This window comes from Myiozetetes cayanensis, unplaced genomic scaffold, assembly GCF_022539395.1.
Source record: "Myiozetetes cayanensis isolate MyiCay16 unplaced genomic scaffold, myiCay2020 scf5-8, whole genome shotgun sequence".
Taxonomy (NCBI): Eukaryota; Metazoa; Chordata; class Aves; order Passeriformes; family Tyrannidae; genus Myiozetetes; species Myiozetetes cayanensis.
This window is the reverse complement of record NW_026087742.1, coordinates 17337727-17358178: the sequence shown is the minus strand read 5'-3', so window position 1 is coordinate 17358178 and position 20452 is coordinate 17337727. Positions and strand designations below refer to the sequence as shown.

The following is a 20452-nucleotide window of genomic DNA, read 5'->3' as shown; positions in this document are numbered from 1 at the left end:
TTGTGTTGGTACCTCTGTTTCTCCTGGGGTCTTAGCTATGCCAGAGTGAGGTAGAGTGGCCATGATGTAAATAAGAAGCGGGCCCCAGGAAAAAAAAAAAAAAAGAACCTCACTTGTGAGAGTAGATGACAGATGGTGGCATGCTTTGTGTATGTATTTTAAAAGGCAAGCTGCAAAGGAGTTCTTCAAGTCCACTTGCTACAAAGACTGATGTTGATTTCCAGCACATAATTCTGGCATGGTTTATTTTTATGATAGCCTGTGCCAGGGGATCATTTTTAAAATAACACTGCTGTAGTAATGAAATGGATGTTGTATTAGGCTGATGTAGTGATCAGTCACATAACTTGGAGTAATCCCAATGTGCAGTTCTGCTCATGAGTATATTTCCATATTGCTTAAAACCTGGCTGTTGACTCTCATTAACATGATACACACCTCTGTGCATTTACCTTCTTTTGCCATGCATGAGCTGTATGCTCTGCTTCTGAGGGCTGAAGACGCTCCTTTACAAAATGAGTAGCAGCTCTTAACTTCCTCTTCAGCTGTGCATTTTGATTTGTGTTGTCAAATACCATCATGTCTTGTTTTCTCCTACCTTTGCATTGTGATGTAGGTTGTCCTCAGGGTACTGTGTTACTGTTGCAGGAATACCTCTAAAAAGAGCATGTAACCTAAGTATGTGAGCACCTGCAGCAAGCTAGGAGTTATGGTGCTGTAGTGTCGGGTGTTAAACCATACAACGTGCTGCTTTCCATCTCCTCTAGTCTGATAAAAGCACCTCCCATGCTCCAAATACTGATGGGTGGCTTTTCTTTTCTTCTTTTGCAGAAGTCAGAGGCCCACACCTCTCCCACACGATGGACAGCCAAATGAAATGTCTCAGGCTCCAGTGCTTATTTCCTGCGCTGACCAGTGAAGCTCCACTTTATTGTAAAACATTGTGCTTTACCTAATATCCTAGCCTTGTCTTTACCAAGGGAAGCTAGTCAGTCCATATGATGGAACTAGAGACTGCAATAAAGTGCTTATTGCTCTGAGTGGCCCAGAATTCACTGGAAGCCAGACGTTAGCTACTTGGGCCAGGTCCTCAAATCGGAACCCAGTATGTAGGAGGGTGATATTAATTGTCTATTAATGAACAGAAATGGAGTGGAATGATCCCAGAGCTTGCTTTCTATTGAAGGCTTTTAAACAGTAAATAGATGGTTGGTGTGAAAAAGGCTGCCTTTACTGTTAGCTCTCACAGCATCTCTTTTACCAACCAGAGAGTACGGCAACTAGTTTCATATAATACCTAGTTACTCTAAATGAAAATGAAAAAAAGAAAAAAAAAAAAACCAACAAAAACACTGACGCACTGCACTAGTTATTATTAGATATTCTTAGTCATTTTTGTACATGAAGATTTAAGTTCTAAGATGGTTTATATTAATAGGGTATGCCTACGTTTATATTGTAGAGTGAATTTAAAACCTGTTCCAGAGAACTCAAGGCAGCCTGGACAGATGTACCATTGTTAGCGGTGTTTGGGCAGCCATGTGGTCCAGATGTTCTGCACTTTTATATTTGCCACCAGAGTGGTAGAGTTTACTGGGAAAAATTCTGACAGGCTATGTTTGGGTTTGTTTCTTTTTATTTTAGCTTTGAATAACCAGGATGATGTGCATTAGAAAAAAGAGTGGTGTATGGAAAAGAAAATACTGCAGATAATTGACTTGTCTTTCATGCCTTGGAGGGTTCCTTTATTTTTGCATAGATACCTGAGCGACTTGGTGAAACTTTCCTGTAAACAAAAAGTACTGCAAATGCGTTTTTCAAAAGTGACCTTAGTATTATTTCACCGTTCTGAAAAACCTAAAACCATGACTTTTCGATATACGTGTACATCAATACACATACATGTTACATTTTACAGACACTGGCATTGTTGTAGTTACTATGCACAGTCCAAATCAGCTTCAGAGTTTGCATAAAGGGCCAATTACAGTTCGTGTTGGTAAAGTGGCAAGTTGTATACAGATAAACTACAACCGAAGAATAGCGTTTGACTGAATTCAGACTACCAAACAGATCCATCTGCCAGTTTCTGTCTTTGCTTGTGTTGAATTTTTGTGTTTTGCTCTCATAAATACATCCCAAAAGCAGGCCAAATGTATCACTTGGCCTGTTACCTTCACTATCTTGACTTACACTATTGTATAACCAAGCATTGATTCCTACCAATAGATGCAAAATGATCACTAGTAATTGATCTAAAGCTACAAATTCAACAGGGTACTTCTTCTATAGCACAAGATGTTTCCCTACTTTTTGCATTGTAGCACAACAATTTACCAAATTGGACTCCAGCAATAATTTTCTATTAGTCTTCGTCATACCGGCTGAACTTTTGATAGTATTAGATTGCGTTTGAAGTTCTTTGAATTAAGTCTTTAAATGATGCGAGTTTACATCATTCTATCAGGCATTCTTATTTATACTTGACTGAATTGATAATGTGTTTTGGGGTTATTTTGTAACTAATTTGATGTAATAGCCATATGGACCGTAACTCTATTAATGCTTGCTAGGTTTAGCCTTTCATTGTTGTAGTTAATAGAAAGTCTCTGGTTCAGTGTCAGGAAACAATATACAATGTACCACATGAGTTTCAAGAAAGGATTAAAGGTCTGACAAAAGGCAGGTAGCTGGGGAAGTGTCACTGAAACAGCACCATCGAGGATGCATGTGTGGAAAGAAGGGAACAACAGAAGAACAACAAAATTTACAAGCCAATGAGTCGGTGAAAAGGTTTTTTTAAAAATTCAGGTAAATAAGAGCCCCTAAAATGCCACTGCAGCCTATGGCGGTATTTGAAATAAGATTTTATTAAAGTTTTATAAGTTATTTTAACAAGACAGCAAAAACTTAAAAGACTAAAAACTTGTGGGTCACAGCAGGGTGGCTGTTGGAGTTTTGGACCACTTTATAATTAGCTGAAATCCAAATATGTTACAGTGCAGGCCGTTCACGTTGACAATGGTACTAACTTATTTCTCTAGAAACCTTTAGAGTAGATATATTTTTGTCAAAGCACCCCATCCTTCCTCGATTTAAATTTCAATATTGTTCCTGGAGATATTTCTGTATATTAATGGTACCTTTTTTAAAAGAAACAGAAAATTACTTTTTTCTATATAAATTAATATCTTACTTGATCTGCTTTTCCTTGACTTTCCCTTAGAGAGGGGGTAGGGTTGGGTCAGTTTACTGGATATGACTGTTTTCAGATACTTATAAACCTTTTTGTAGATATGCTTAATTTTTAAGCGATTAGGCACTGAGAGTAGCAGAAATCCTGCAAAGCTTTATAGTTCACTAGGCATTTGCCTTTGTTGGTTCTCTGAGTGATGTCTTGATTTGAGTAGCTAGAATTTTCCCTGAATCTACTAGAAGGAGTATCAGTATTTTCAGGTAACAAAGTCTGTTAGCACAACAAAAATTTCAGACCAATATCTTACTGTATTGGGGTTGGGGTTTTTCCTTGTTTGTTTTGTTTTAATTTTTATTAATTTCAGCTGCTTTCATTTTGGAAAATCTTATTGCTATTGTGTGTACTTCAGTATACCAGCAAACACTGTTACCTGTTAAAACCTTGTCCACAAATGCCTCTAGAGAAGAAATTGTTGCACCTTATGTATATCTCAAGCAAACCAAAATATGATGCTTTTCTGCTTTGTTTATTCTGAATATGTTGTATCATACTTTACTGAACCCATTTTAACTTAGCTAAAGCTATCAATATTTATGCATTTCACATTATTTTCTGGATCTGAACCTGTGTATAAATCTTTCTTTAAAAAAAAAAAAGACAAGCATTTACTGTAGTTGTCCTCTGTGACTTATCCATGGGAGGGGGGAATCTTGTCTCAAGTGTAAAATGCAGTACTGTCCCAGTTTTCCTTAGCTTTTATTTATTTAGTCATCTTCGATATTTCGTATGTAGTTTTGAGGTAAACAAAATACATTCTCGTAGCTGAAGCTACAGATCTAAGCAGCTGGGAGAAAATTACTGTAATGTCTTCTTAATTGTTCTAGTACTGTATACGAATATGGGAAAAACGTTCTGCACAACATTTGAGATGCAGATTCTTATCCCCACAGTAGGCTATTTTCCACGTATTAGACCAAATCAATCAAAACTCCATGATATTATAGGTCTTTTCCAACTAAATGATTCTAAAAACATCTATGGAGATTACTTAGTGTTCTGCTTATGGCAGTAACTACCCCTTGAATGTGCTGTGATTTCAGAAAAGAATATATTTATTTAAGATGACTGAATGCTCTTTTATACTAATACAATATCCCAAAGTCACGAGCAAGAGACTTCTTGGTAGTTTGGGTTTCTATTTTATAGCATTGTTGCATGACTTTTGAAATTTAAGTGATAAGCGTTGTTGGAAAGGGGCACAGGAACAAGGGACTGGTAGAAGTGTGTGAATTTGTGGTGTTTAAATTTCGGCTTTGGTCTTTATTATTTGGGTGAAAGCTGCCTCTGTAGCACAAGGCTGAGAAGAGCATTCTGCAGTTTGTATCAAGTAGAGTTGTAACTCACATCAGAACAAGGGAATGCCTTATAGTTTGGATGCTGTCTTTTGCAATGGGATAATAAATTGAAGCAGTTTTAATTTCCACTGCCTGTTTAGCTACTGTACAGATACTGAGCAGACTGAAGGCAACGGTTATAGACTTGTGACAGCTAAGAGAGCAGGAAAGGAAAACTGGCCTTTATTCTCAGTATGGCAACAAAGGGGAATTAGAAAAAAGATAGATGTGTATTTATACGTGTGTGTGGGTGCGTGTGTGGGGGTGTGTGTGTGCCTGGGTGTGTACATTCTGCAAAAAAAAATAATGTAGGAAAACCAGAAACATGATGGGTCTACAAGACACTCTAATGTATGTCGACCCTTTTGAGTGCACTCCCTTTTTTTGAATGCTGAGTCTAATATGGCTACCTCTCCTAAAAGACTACTTTCATTAACTTCCATTTGCTTTCGTGCTCGTATCATGTAATCTTTTTGGCCATTGATACCATTTGTATATCGCTGTGTGCTTTATTTTCCAAGAGCGACTTTTATATAGTGCAGAAAACATAAAGGCTGAGTATACGGTGGTAGCCAAACTCTGTTGCTGGAGCGTTTTTGTTTAACTTCTGCCATAGTCACATGGGGGTTGCAGGACGTGGGCCCACTAGCTCTCCTTGGTTCAGTGAGATCAGATTTTGTAACAGCAGCAAATGCAGTGATCATGGGGTGGGTGGACTTCTGGTGTTTCCGGAGGTGACAGAGTAAGCCAAGTGCTGCTCTTGAAACTCATTCTGGAGTTTACGTTTGCAATCCTGATTTCACAAGGAAACATGGCTGTGCAACTTGTGTGTTGTATTCCATACATTATCCATTAGATGCTGTTTGTTTGCCGTGCTTGTTTGATAGGTTGTAGAGCTCCTAGGTGTCTTTGCCATGTTTTGTAATACTCGTGGCATTCTACTTACCTTGTACATATTGTGGACCTGTCAACTAGAGCTGCCAGGATGCTGAGGCACTTCAGGACACAGAGTGCCATGCATGAGTCCATTTAGGCTGTGAAAGAGTTACTTGCCTCCTCCCCTGAATTTCCCAATAAAAAAGGCACAGTGAGGTTTATGCTCTCACCCAAGTACTATTATAGTCATTTATGTACTCAGTATTTTCTACTGAATTGACAGCTTTGAAGAAGCTTATGAGATGGCTGTATATTTGATGTTCCCCCACTAATTCTTTTAAGGCAGAAATCTAGGAACACTTGGGATGAGATCTCCACTCAGCAACACACCTAAGCTTAGGCTGAAAACGCTCCTTACTTAAGGGGCAGCATTGTTAGTGCTGTGACAGTGCAGGAGCCCCGATCATGGACCACTACACTCTTGGAGTTGAGCTTGGGCTTGCGTGTTGTTCCTGGGGGAGGCACGTCATTGTGACCTAGGGCCTTCATTCAGATGGAATTTTTAAAATGACTGCAAATAGCTTAACATTTGTTGAGTTCTTCCAAAGAATTCCATTGTAGTTTCTGGGTCTTGACTGTTAGCACATACCAGCACACCCGCACTGTACTCTACTGGAAAAACCACACCTGTTCAGGTTTTAACTAACCAGGATTCCGAATGTAATGGTCTAGTCTACTCTTTTCACCTCCACAACTGAAACTGTGTTTTCCCCTACATACTGCTACACTTTAATCAGTGATTGGGTCTTTGAAGGTGACAAAAGCAAGAGAGGCATATGTGTACATGTGTCTGCACGGGTATGTGTACATACGTGCATGGGAGTGCAGTGACTTGCAACATGTACTCTGTACAAAAGTGTTGCCATGTTAGGTCATAAAACAAATTTAGGTTTCTCAGATGATAGTTTTCCAACTTTCTTGTTAGATTTCGGTCTCTTTCCTACACATTACACCGTAAGGTGTGAGTTTCAAAAATCACACTCAAAAGAAACACAGATCCTGCTGACCTGGATGTTACGAAAACTTTCTTTCCCAGCAGTGCTTGCTTTTAATAATCAGAATCTGTTGACAGTTTTAACACAACTGATTTGCCATGATTTTTCTTCTTAGAGCCCAGTCCTTCAACTTTTATTCTCACATGTATTTCCAGTGAATTTTGACCTAGTATTTGGCTTTATTCTCTCTGAAGTTTGGTGTAAACATGCCTTACAATAGTTCATCTCCATCAATGGTATAACAGAGCTACTGCCTTCTTAGTTGTGTGTAGATAAGTCAATGAGCACATTTATAGAATGTCATACTTTCTTCAAAAACCTCTAATTTGATATTTTTAAGTGCACATGTTAAGTCATGTGTATAACATGCTAAAGTACATTAAACTGTGATAATGCAACTGAATAAAATATTTAATAAAATATTTGAAATATTTGATAAGGACCTTTAAATAGATTTCTTTATGTTCATTCTATTTTGGTTACCTAGCGTGTGCCTGTAAACAGTTTCCCGTTTAAAACTAATGATTGCAAATAAATACTATTCAAATGGAGCTTCTTTGATGCTTCACCTGCTTTACTATCAAATGGTTGTTTACTTCAACATATGGCTGAGGCAGCAGCATTTGCAGAATTTGTTTTTGGCTGCAGTGTGAATTTGCTGGCTTTTTTATACTTAAACAAGCTTGTTTTCACCTGAAAAGGGACGATGCCAAAACCCAGATATGGATCCTCAGAACTGTAAGCTGTAGTTTCCTGTCAGATCATCCACTCAGCTTCTGCATAATGACTGTGAAGATGACACTTATTTTGCAAAGAACTTCTGCCCATTTGTTCTTGCTGACATTTTTTGTACTGTTGACATTGTTGGGAAGATCCATAGATCCACTCAAGTGCCCCAGAATTCAATGGATTTATATCGCATAAAGCTGGAGATTATGGGACAGAGAGCACCAGGACTCGGTGCAGTTAGGCTGTGGGAGAAAAGTTTTCCTTTTCTCCTGAATTTTCCAGGTATCCACTTCCTGTTTCTGGATTCTGTCTTCTTTACACACCTGGGAAGCTCATCCACAAAGATATAAGAGAAGTCATCCCACGTGAAGAAGCCCTTGCTATGTTTTTGGTCTTTGGACACTAAGAGAACTTACTCAAAAGTGGATTCTCTTTTAGAAATAAGTAGCAAGTGACATCAGTGTTTAAACTCGAAGGTCCCCCACTACTTTGGAAACTTATTTAAACCAGAACTCTATTTTACCCATATATTTTACCCTCTTGGGTCTTGAAAATTAGACTGTTGGGGATCTTCTCTTTTTCTCTCCTTGGATGCCTGAAACCCCTTTGATTGCAATGGATTTTTTTGATCGAAGAAGACCCAAGAACAGTCTTCATGAACCCAGTAGACACTGGCTGTTCACATAGGGGCAGAACTGCTGTCTCTGAATCTAAAGTAGCAAAAGGGAAATCTTTAGGTTTGTGGCGCTTTTTTTAACAATGTGCCATTTACTCAGGAAAGAAGAAATGTATGCAATCTTGCACTGCCTTTTACTGGGTATACATCAGTATCTCTGCAAAGAAACACCAGGAATGGAAGAGCTTCAGCATTAAAGGCCATGTAAAGGTCATACTTGGGGAAGGGGGAGGAAAGCTCTGGTTCAGTGAGCAGAAAACGTTGAAGAATTTTAAGAAATCTGTATTCTCTCAGTATGATATGCCCAGTCAGGGACTTTGAAGTCGCTATTCTATATTTTTTATTACCAAGTTACCTTAAAACAGTTGTTTTCATTCCTCAAACTCCCATCTTCTCATCTGCTTTCATTTTGTTCTTCCAATGAAAGACCTGCTGAATTCAGCCAACTCTCAGTGCACCTAGATCTGGTTTGTTACCCAGCTCTTGCTCATGTTGCTTCTTGGAGCTGCTTGGCATTACACTGACTCTTAACTGTCAGGTAAGATACATTTCCACTAATACTTTTGGAAGAACACAGGGTGGAAGGGCATCCTTCTGCTCAAGCACCACGTTTCTGCCAGACACTCCAATGTTCGCTCCCCGATACCATTTGTTGGGTCCTTTTCGTTGCTCCGTGTACAGCTAACCCTGCTTTCAGAGAGACTTTTTTTTTGTCCTACGATGTGACAACTTCAAGTGAGACACAAAGTATACCTGAGCATACCATACCCATGCTATATACCAGCTTGTGAAGCTGTCAGTTCTTCAGTAGGACACTGGCACTTTGTAACGAAATACGAGATGCATTCCTATATCTGCTGCAAAGTTCTGGTTTGTTTTGTTTTCTGAAATAAAACCTGTAAGATTTAACGTCTACCATCTATTCAGTGTCAACTTCTTTTTTGTGGACTGTTCTTGGCACAGCAACAGTAAGAAACTGAGCTCTAACAAAGTTTTATTTAAAATATACTTCATATTTCAGCAGGGCTTCATTGGTTGCTTTCTGATAGAAGAAGATCCAGTGTTAGATCTTCAGCAGAAGTAAGCTTGCTTAAGCTGTAGCTGCCACAAGCCCAGCTGAAACTCCAGTTGAAAATCCAGCCTATATAAAGTACAAAATACAAAAACCATATTCCATATAGAGCAGCACTTCAGCTTTTTCATCAGCCCATGAAACAAGAGGAACTAGTTGAAATAGACCCAAAAATTAAACCAGCTGAGTCAGAATGACAGGCTTAGCATTGTAGCACACTAAGAGAAGGCTGTTGTTGCCACAGAAAAAAAAAAAAAGGTGGGAGAAAGAAAAATCTGAGCTCTCAAGACATATCCTTCCAATCCAAAAAAACTCTTTTGAGTAAATCTTTGGAGATCAATAACAAGTTCTCTATGTGGCCCACCAAAGGCTTCCCAGTTATGACAGACCACCAGGCTTCAGTCAGATAATTCTGAGCATCAGTTCCCTTCCTTCCAAGGTCTGGGCAGGTTCTCTGGTCAGCATTGCTGTGGATTATTAAAACATCTTGCCATTTTTAAGAGTTAAGGAGAATTTGGAAATTAGATAGTCCCAGTCTGTCGGTAACTTAAGATACTTGGTTTTGGTGTCAGTATCCAGGAATAGTGGCTTTTGTAATGCCACTAAGTCTTCCTGCAGTGATGAGCTCACTGTGAGCTATGCACAGTGTGGGATCTGGAGTTCATGTGTTTGCAGTTTTGCACAATGAATGACTTTGATTCAGACAACCTGCAGCAAGCCATTGCCATTAGCATTGGTCTGGGTGAAGCAAATTCTTGGCATATCTCTCTGACAGACAGCTCCTGGTTATGTTCTGAGATGGTCCGTCTGGTTTGGTCCTTGCTGGCTTGCTCAAAAACCTATTCCTGCCTGTGAGTGAAGCTTTGTGGGATTTCCAGTTGAGGTGTTTGTCATGAAGCAGGGCTCTGGCAGGGGGCGGTTCTTTCACCACAAGCCTCTCCCCTTCAGGATGGCGAAGTTTATCTGTGCCTCAGCAACTCTGTGTGGGATCTCTTTTTGCCTGCAGCTGCTCAGATGGATTTTTGTAGTACAAAATGAAACAAACCCAGCTGGGAACTCAGTGATAAAGTCAGACCTTCACAAGCTTCCAGGTTTCAGTGGGCAGTAGTTTGAGAGTGAGGGGTGTAATGTGTCTCCAGTGAGAGCAGCTATGTAAATAGCATGCAGAGATTGACAGGTTATGGCAACAAGGCTGTGTTTCCTTTTGTTTTGAAGAGCAGTGTTTCCTAACGGAAGTAAGGTGGCAGGGAAATTACCATCGCAACAGATGGACTATTCCATTGTCTTCAGTTTCAGGAGCAAGGGTTTGCCAACCAGGTTGAAAAAAAAGGAGAAATTGCAGTTCAAGTCTGTGGCTTGTAATGGATGCTGTGTTTTGCTTCAGTGGCTGTAGCAATAACTTTTCAGCTGGAAGTAATGTGTGAGCTACTTAAGGTGTGATGCAGTTCTAAACCGTCCCATTCACTTCTAGATGACAGATGTATTTGGCGTGTGGTGTAAGTGTTGCTAACAGGTGGTTCCCAGCAAATACATCGTAAATAATACCAAGTGTTCATCGTTATTTTAATCAGTAATGAAGAAAATTCTTCCTGCTATTGCTTTAAGAAAATATACTGTGCTTGGCTGGCACGAGGCATAGTCTTACCCTGGAAAGTAGTGGAGGGAAGCATTTCCAATGACACTGTTTAATCTCGGTACTTAATTTTTTCTAAACATCTTTTCTAGTAACTATCTGTAGTGTACCATATTTAGGACACAGTTAATTCAGCTCTGAGATCTTTTAAAGTCAAGGTAACTAGTCACCTCTCATGTAGAAATCCACACCGGCAAATAAATATCTTAGGGATGAATGGGATGAATAAAGGATGCTGCATGCAAATGCTGGATCTCTTTAGATGTAGGACATTCAAGATGCAGGATTGCAGGCCCAGGAGCCAGGCCGTGGGCAGGTATCAGCACAGGTTCACAGTGTAATTTTGCTGGCTTGCGTGAAGGGAAGACAAAAGGGCTGTATTTAAAACCCATGTGATTCACTGAGCCCAACACATCGTCAGCACCGCATGCGCTTGATGCTGGGGGAGTTTCAGAGTTGCTGCAGTGGGAGACTCCATTTCTGTGCTGCTTGTCCTGAGCATTGGCTGTTTTTTTGATGTTCTGCAACTCAGCATTTTTCACTTACCCTGTCTCTAAAGATAGCCATGGAGCCTAGGTCCGCCACAGCAGTCGTACATGTAGTGAGGGATGTCTGGTACAGTGGTGTTGTGCACTGACAGGTGCAGCAGCTTAAAACCATGAAGTGGTAGCCAGGAGTTCCCAAGGTCCTCCAGGGACCTCTGTGGGGAGGCCAAGTGCAGTTGCTGCTGCTTTGGGGGTTGGGGTGTGGGTTTATGGTGGCAGCAGCGTCGAGCCTGAGCAAAAAGGCTGTGTCTGTCCCTAGGTCACTGAGAGCTTCACTTGGGCCAGGCTCTGGGAACAGCGGAATTGGAGAGTGCTTATAAAAATTCCTTATAAAAGTGAAGCACAATTTTACTCATTTGCATCCATACACATAACAGCAGGATTGATTTAGTCTGTTACGGCTTTTATATAAAAATTGCCTGGAATACATAGTGTTTGCTACCATGAGCTCTGGCAGCTGCACTGCACTGTGCACTTGGTTTATTATAACTGAATGAGGGGAACATATAAAAATGTTTTACAGATTTTTGTGTCCACCTGTTGGCAAAATGTACCTGACATACCTTGGTCGTCAGGTGGTCAGAAGACAGTAATTTCCAGATTATCTCTAGAACTGGGTCCTTGTTTTAGCATTTTCAAACAGGTAGCATATGTGCAGATGCATTTTTTAAATAACTGATTTAAGAGGGTTGTACTCATGGTACATGTTTCATGGGTGAGAACCATGAAAACACCGTTAAGACACAAGAGTCAGTATAAAAGTGGTAGTTTTGTATTCAGAGATTCTGTTCATCTGCAAGTAGTTTAAAAAACCTAGACAAAAAAAATGGATGTGTGCTGTTCCACCTGGGCACAGTGATTCTGTAATTGATGGCCAAGGGTTGCAGGAATTTAAAAGCATCTTTATTAATGAGGTTAAAATGTATTCTTAAATAGAAAATTCTGTCCTTTTAGGCCACTCAAAAAATACTCAATTCAAGTTGAGTAATTTTTTACTACTTTTGATTAATAAAACTACAAATACAGTTATTTTAACAATCTTCAGATAAATAGAAAATGGTGAATGTATTTTTAGGTGCCATGTGTTACCTAAGTCCTAGATGGGAGTCCCTTGGCAGCATTGCCCTGTCACACTTGACAGTGTTTGTGGGAGGATGTGGTGGCATGTGTGGAACGTGCAGCTGCCTTCAGCATCAAACCATCATCCCACAGATCTCAGCCACTGGAAATCCATTGCCATCAAGATACAAGGGACATAAACAGCATAAAAACTGTTTAAAAATAAGAATTGGTTAAGGTTTGTCACTTCTGGCAAATCTGCTGTCCAACTGAAAATGCTTTATATTTGGTAGAGACAAATGGCTTTGTTGGATGGTTTTGCTTCTGTTGCAGCAAGTGGGGAACGTCAGGCTTCACTTGCAGATCTTTCACCTTGCTTTTCAGTCATCCTGCCTTTCCCCTCCTCTTTTTTCTCGAGCAGATGAACACTTGGTGGACATCAGTAGCAAAACATCCACAGATTTTCAGTAGGATGGACAGTATCCCACACCTTCCTGAGCTACTTCATAACTCTGAAAAACCCACAGAGTGTTTTTTTTAATTAGCAAAGTTTTAACAACAATTTTCCTCAGCCGTGGCTGTGCATCAAATGCAGCTTCTGCAGAAAGATAATTACAGGGAAGTGGGATCCTGCAGTGAAATGGATAGAGCAGCAAAGCTCCCTGGGCCCTTCTTGTGCCCCAGCTCTCTGTAGGAAAGCCCAAGCAGCACCAGAGTCAGGCATCTAGCACGCTTCTGAAATATGATAAGTTATTTTTTTCCTCCTAACAGCTTATTGTTGAGAATAGATTCACAGTTTATTGGGGCTTGGCATGTTTAATTTTTTAGTGTGTGGCTTGAAGGCACACGCTTTTTATAAAAACAAACCCAAACTCCCTTCAGTGCTGCATATTAGTCCTACAACGTTTGCATTAGCTCCTGCTGAGCCTTAACTTGCCAAATAAAACTCTTACCCCGCATTTCTAAATTTCTTTCTTAGTGGGGGAAATGAAAGTCCCCAGATAACGAAATACTTTTTCTCCATAATTACTGAAGAAACTTTCAGATCAAATAAACACGATATTGGCTTTTCCAGCTCCCTTGCTCATACAGCCTTGCCTAAGCCAGCAGGCACACGTGGGGGGAGCCTGCAGGATCAGGACCATGCTTTACAAGGAGCAGCATTGCTTTTCCTCCAGAGGAGGCCCCCTGGCCGCCGGGAAGCACAGCACAGCATTCCCTCTGCATCCGAACGGGTGGGATGGGGGATGCCGGCTGAGGGGTGTGCACAGACCCTGGTGCTGCTGCACAAGGCTGCAGTCCGAGTGGCACCTGCAGGAGTCGCATATCAAAGTAAAGGCTGTTGCTCTGCATGTCTTGTCAGTAAAATGTTGCTTTTAATTTCTGCATCTTTCACCTGCTCCTGTTTGAAAGCTGTCCTAGGCACTTTGCATGTCAGAGATCGTATTGGGAGAGCAGTTCCCTGTGGATTTGAGTTGTTGGTCAAAGATTTGGCAGTAGAAGCATCAGATGCTTGCTGTTGTAAACTCCTTTGGTCACTTTGAAATGCTGTTGTGGTGATTGTCTCAAGGCTCTGTGCACATGGTGTAAATGATGATGCAAAGACATTTTTATCCTCCTTGTTACTGAGTGTTGATTTCCTCAAGAAACATGAATTTGGGAAGGATGCCACAGACTTTCAGAATTAGATGTGTCACTAGATGATCTTTTTTCACCCATGTGAAATTTATAAATGGGAGAGGGGGATTAATTTGGGGTGCAGTCAGGCCTATAAGGAAAGACCAGCGTCTTCATAAATCAAATTCTGCATTTTTTGTTTGTGTTTTTATGGTGAGAGTGGGTCAGCAAGCTGCTAAAGTAACAGCTCACTGCAGAAATGGTGAACAGACGGATTCCAATGGCCATCCGTAGGTGAGCATGGCACACCAGTGCTGCTGCTGTTTATTCACCTCCTTTCCTTCCTTGCAGGACTTGGTGTGTGAGGTCAGTTTTGGGCAGGTGTGTTACATGAAATGCAACACTGCACCTCGTGAGCACAGCAGTGTTGGTGTTTCCTAACGGTGTTTCATCTTGTTGTTTGCGAGTGCCTGTTTTAAAATGTCACAGACTCTGAGCTCGAGGTTTGTCCTTTTTTTTTTTTTTTTTTTTTTTTTTTTCCTTTTTTTTTGTAGCCAGGTCTTTGTATGAGTTAATTGTAGCTGATTTTAAAAACCAGCTGCTCTGGAAATACCCAACCCCTGCAAGCTATGAGCAAGAACTGGCAAAGGATGTTTTAAAGATCCAGTGATTCTTGTCAATGTGGGGTTTTCTTGTTCATTATCAACTAGTCAACAGTTCAATCAGCATTTTTCAAGATGGCAAAAGGCTGAAGGAAAGCTTTCCATGCAGCTTTTGAATGTCAGGGTGGACATTTCTCTGTGTTCTTCTTGGTTTGCTGCTCCCCGTTGTCAGTTTTGTTCAGGCTGACTGTATAAGTGGACAGGCTTTGGGTGGTGGTGTGAGGAAAGTGTAAACTGACTCTTAATAGGATGTCTGAAGTGCTTGTGCGTATTCCTGCACAAACAGCAAGTCAAGACAGAAAACCAAGCAGCCAGTCAGGTTATTAAACACATCCTGGGTTGTGGCAGGATGAGATCTTGGCTGTATTTCATTGGCACAGTCACAGGGCCAAAAGGGACTTGGAGACGTCAGCTAGAGAATTTCCAAGGCAGGTTAAGCTATACTTATCACAGACCTGATGGGTGGGTGTTGAACTTGTCCTTAAAAGCCTCTAATAGTGGAGAATCAAATGTTTCCCCATTATGATTTTTTCCAGAGTTTGACTGTCTTTTGAGGGTTGTTTATTCCCCCAGTGCCTAAGTACAAAATTTTAGGGTATAGCAGAAAAAGACAGTGTCCTCAAAAGATACTAGACAGAGAAGCATTTTAGCTGGTGTTGTAAATACAACCTTAGAAGTAATGGTCAGATAAAATCTGAGACAAGGTTTTCAATGAACACCAACCCAACTTTATACTTGCCACAAGACTCCTCCATGCCTTTGTAAGCCTCTTCCTTCAAATTGTGTGTCAGGTTGATGGTTAATAGCCATACCAGAGAGGTTCAAAGAGACCTTTCTCCTTGTGCTGTTTTCTATCCAGTAGTTGCCTTCAACTTTTTTTTTATTTTTTTAACAGAGTTAACAGTGAAAAAACATAAAAAGAAACAGACAAAAAAACCAAACATCACCAAACCAACCCAGCTTTCCAGCCTTTTTCCTTGGTGCCCTTTTCAGATACCACGAGTCCATCATTAAAGCCATATTACAGGGAGGAAACCAAAGGAGAGCAGCATCCATTCCAGTAGGCAGTCCTTGTGCCAGCCACACCAAGAGGCTGGAGAGCCATCAGGTGCTGGAGCCTGCCCTGGCTCTACAGATGTCCTCTCTCAGCTGCCTCTGGCCTTGGAAACAGGTATTTTCCTGCCTGCCCTCTGGTGGGATGCTGCTGGCATCACCTCTGCTCACAGCAAGGTCCCTGCCTAGGTCTGATCCAGCCTTTATGTGGAAGATGTGGGAAAAGCAGCCCCTGATGGTGTTGGCAGTGCAGGGACCAGGACAGCCCTGTACCTGCAATACTCTCCAGCTCCAAAACCAGGACTAGTGGAACAATTTTGAAACACTTAGGAGACTCATGGAGCAAGTCCAGTGCGTTACAAGAGCCGTGTGCTCTGTTGCTGCTGGTGTGTAGATTTACTCTGGACAATGCCGCAGTTTATCAAAGAGTCTCCAAAGGACAGACCATGCTTCTCTCCAAGCTGAGTGCCCATTACTGGGAACAGGCATCCCATAGGGAAGCAAAGGAGAGAGCACATCCCTCAAGCCTTCATTTTCTGCCTGTTCTGGTCCATCAGGAAGCTCCCTGCCTGCACTCCTGGTCGCTGTGCCTGGTGCCAGGGCAGGGATTTGCTCACTCAGCAGAGGTTTAGGCTTGCAAGAAATTGGTTGGCAAACCCCTTACGCCCCAGTGGTCCAGACACTGGGCAGAGATGGCCCCAGCTGTGCTGGCATCCTGCTGAGACTCTGCCCCAGGCCCACCAGCCCTGCTCTTCTGCATGGCCACACAAAGCTCAGAGGTGGGGGAGGTGACGGCAAAGCCCCCCGGCTCCGGCGGCAAGTGCCATTAGTGCCTTCTGCGATGCACGGCAGCCCCCCGGCAGCCCACACTGCCATGGGACGGCCTGAGGGCCACACACGGTGCTGGGGTGCTGCTGAGCCCTGGCTGTGCATTTCCAGGGCTTTGTGACATCAGCAGAACCAGCTGCAGGCTGTGGCAGAGGCTGCCCTGCCGATGCTGCCGGAGGCGCACAGGGCCCATCGATTGCCACTGTGGCCCCCACTGAGCTCTCCATGTGGTGCTCCAGACCCGGGCACTGACACCCAGGGAGGCAAACAAAGCAGCACAGGGACTGGGCACCGTGTTGAAGAGCTGAAAGAAGTGGTACCATAGGCAGGAGACAAAGCAGAGGCCTCAGAAATGTTGGCTTCCTATGGATGCTTTCTCCAGGTGATGCCTGGTCCCAGTTACAGGCACAGATATGGCAAGGGGCTTGGATGGCTGAGGGACCCAGGTCTGTTTAGTTCCAGTAAGAGCCACTGATGAAACACTGTGCAACTGTGTGCTGACCAAAGACTGACTTGTAAGGGCAGCATCTCCACAGACAACCTCCTGCAGTAGTTGGGAATCTCCAGGCATTGAGAGAGAAAGCATTTAATGGCTAAAAAGGAAAGGGGGGCAACATAACAGTTTAAAAATGCAATTTTCTCAATAACCTTATGAATGGAAAAAATGGCACTATAATAGGGGAAACAAAAAAACTTGTGGAAGGGATGAACTGATTTTCCCCAAGCCCAATAATCATCTTCGCAAGAATGGCCTAGTGCTATGAGTTTTTGTTCCTGGTTTCAACACACACCCAGTGAAATAGGGTGGATGCCCATCAGGCTGCACTTCAGTTGCAAATTAACCAGTATGTTCAGCAGTCCTTGACTTTCACGATCGATATGATCTTCAGCAATGCCTAGAGAAGGAAAAGTGTTTTCCCCCATGTTTCACAGTTTCTCTCCTGTTCTGTAAAACTCTTAATCCCTCATGCTCCCCTTGATTTTCTGACTCCTGCTTTCACCTAGGGACCCTACCTAGGATAAGCAAAAAAATCAGGTTGCAGTGGAGACAAAACTGACAAAAAAGCTGCACTTTGCGGCAAATCAACCACAGCATGACTTCCAAATTACACCCTCTTCCTCAGTAGTCAAAAAACAATGGCAGGTTTTATATCTAGTTTAAGTGCTTCTCTCTTAAAATTTGTCTTTTTTTCCCCTTCTGCCCAGCATAGCTGGCAGATGCTTCTCACATTTTCCCTGCTATTGAGTATCAGCATGTGCTTTGAGTCCTGTAGAGCTGGAGAGGAATTACTCACAGAATTGAAAAATAACACTCATCCTGTTACCCTTGCAGGCACAGAATTCTATCAAAGTACAAGAAAAAATAAAGGGCATTTTTCTTCTCCTGTGCTTGCACAATCTGCGTAACACCAATGGTAAAGCAAGGTCCAGGTGCATAAATAAGGTGAAGTGATGCTCTGTGATGATGCAGGAACTGAAGGGACTGAATTTTGAACAGCGTCCATACACAGTGGCTTTCCTGATATGGGCAGAAGAATTCACATTCTGCAGCACACAGCTCAGCTTCTAGCTTTTGTGTGTGTCTCTCTTCTTGCAGTACTTACCTGCCTGCTCTCAGTGGGTACCTGGAGGAGGCAGAGGATACCTGCTGCTTGGATAGCTAAGATTGCTTCTGAGGTCACTATGAAATATCAATCAGGAATTTTCTGTCTTTACTGTTTCATAGTTAAAGATGCAGGAGGCAATGCTGAATTCAACAAGGATGTGTTTGCCTGGCCAAGTGCTCATGGCCGATATGCTTTTAGGTACAGCCCATCCTTCCTCCCCTAATACTGCAAATACATCCTGTTCCATCGGGGTGTCCTTCTTTCAAATACCCATTTTTGTGCTCCCCTATCAAAATGTCAGAATGATTATGGGAAACAATTTATTTATTACCTCCGTTTTCTTGGTACATGTTCTGTGCCATACTCAAAAGCCAGTTTCTGTTGAGGGTGTGCTGTGCGCTTTTGGCCAGATGTTGGTGCTTGTATTGGAGGTTGTTTCTGCCAGTGGCACGTGCCTGGCTGGGAGTCTGGTGGAGCAGGGTGGTCCCTTGTGCTGGTGGGACCATGCCCAGGTCACACAGGCCGGATCCTGGTTTGGCAGGTCACGAGGAAATGTTGCAGACTGGGGAAGGGAGGGGGTGCCTGGGCATGTGTGAAAACAGAAACAACCTTCCTACCCCCCTCAGCTGTCTCGCTCCACCAGATTTTCTGCCCCAGTTGGAGACCCCCTGTGCCTGTGCTGCTGTGTTCCAGGTCATTCTTGGGTCTGAGCCACTGACTTCGTGCAAACCCAGCTCTGGCCCACTGGGGTGGTACCCGAAGTAGAGCGACTGTGTATCAGGGTGTCAGCACTGATTTGGGAAGAGGCTCCTGGAGACCCTTATGGCGAGGAGTGTGTGAAGTGACATCTGTGTCATGAACAGAGGTGATGTTGCACCTCGTGTGAGCAGCGAAGCCTGTGGAGAGTTGGGCTGAGATCAGAATGGCATCACTTACAAAAGGGGCCTCCTCCCTCTACCCCTCTGTTTTTGTGCAGATCCAGCGGAAGGGGTGCTGCCTGTCTGCATGTGCATGCTCCTGCTTTGCCTTTGTGAGTGGACCCCAAGACATAAACAGGGAGCAAGCAGACTAGAAAAGGGTGGCACAAAAGGCACCCTTGCTCTTGCCAGGTCGTCATGGTGTCCCCAGCAAAGGTCTCTCCCTTCCTCTTTCCTTGCTTGGTGGCTTGGGCTTGGTTCTTGGGCAGCAGCAACAAGCAGTGCCCTGCTGCTTGCCTGCCTGCTACAGGGAGCGTAAGGCTGACATCGCCCAGCTGAAGATTAGGCCCAAAATGCATTACAAGCATTTCCTCAAATAGGCAGTTTTAATTTTAATAAGTTGTATTTAATAGCCCTCAGGACACTGGCTGTGTGAGAGGAAAGGATTATGTCCTGAAAATAAAATTGAATGGATGGATGGATGGATGGATGGATGGATGGATGGATGGATTGGTGGATGGATGCCATCTGAAAGGCTGCTGAGAGTTTGGTGTGGGCTGAGAGGCATCACATTTTCCTTAGAGAGAGTAGCCCTTGCAATGTGGTTGAACAACAGGGAGGGGAGTTAGCAGGGGAAGCACTTTGACTGAGAAATGTTCTTTTAGATTAAACAACAAAACTCTGCATGCACATACAGACTAGATCTTCATAACGCGGCCAGGCTTTGACAGTGTACTGCAGCATTGTTGCTATTTATAACCGACAATTACTAACACTATAACCCAGTAAACTTAGTGGTAGCAATTACAGCAACATAAATAGCAATCCAGATGACTAAAGGCATTGCTGTCAATGCGGGTGGCAGCTACAGCATTAGACAAAAATCGGAGGGAAGATATCGAGATTCGATATACGAGCTTGGGTCTGCTAGTCTTTTATATACCATTTTTAATATACTTCCTGAAATGAAGCTTCAGAAAGGTACACTGCCTCTTTAAAATTAGTCTAGGAACTACAGGTAGTTCACATTATTTTTAAAATAATAAATCTCTATATATATCTATATTAAAATATATATGTATACATAAGTTGGCTAGCCTACCTTGTGGAAAGGCTGCAGCTAAACTAAGTCTGAGCTAATATTGTATTACCATGGTCTTCTGGTTTGTAGATAGCCCTTCCTTATTAGATGAGGTTCTGTTCTTGCTCCACAGAAGGTGCCTGTGTATATAACTCCTTTGTATTGCTTTCTGCAGAGTCCCTTATATATTTCTTACTACTAATGCTGTGTAGAAAAGGAAATCCAGAGATTTTACTACTGATAATTAACCATATAATGGCCATTAGCAAAATAAAGATTTAGTTGTTTGGAAAACAGATTATTTATATTGTGTATGGTTTATTGCCTGATAACTTGTTTGGTGACTGGATATTCTTTTCCTTCTCCTGGTCCTTTTCTGCTTTTTCCAGCTATGGTGTTTACTCCTCACTTTGATTATCTAGCAGGCAATAAAGTATATTGTATGTTTTGAA

At 42.2% G+C, this 20452-nt stretch overlaps 1 protein-coding gene across 11 annotated transcripts in view; it reads left to right on the top strand.

Annotated features, from left to right (window-relative positions):
* Positions 1–20452, top strand: part of BBX (BBX high mobility group box domain containing) — a 152021-nt gene extending 131569 nt beyond the window's left edge. For all 11 annotated transcript variants that reach the window (XM_050331551.1, XM_050331550.1, XM_050331554.1 and 8 more), the window contains one exon: positions 832–20452. In XM_050331551.1, coding sequence (XP_050187508.1) covers positions 832–919 — 88 coding nt within the window. In that variant the 3' untranslated portion in view covers positions 920–20452. The remainder of the gene's footprint in view (positions 1–831) is intronic.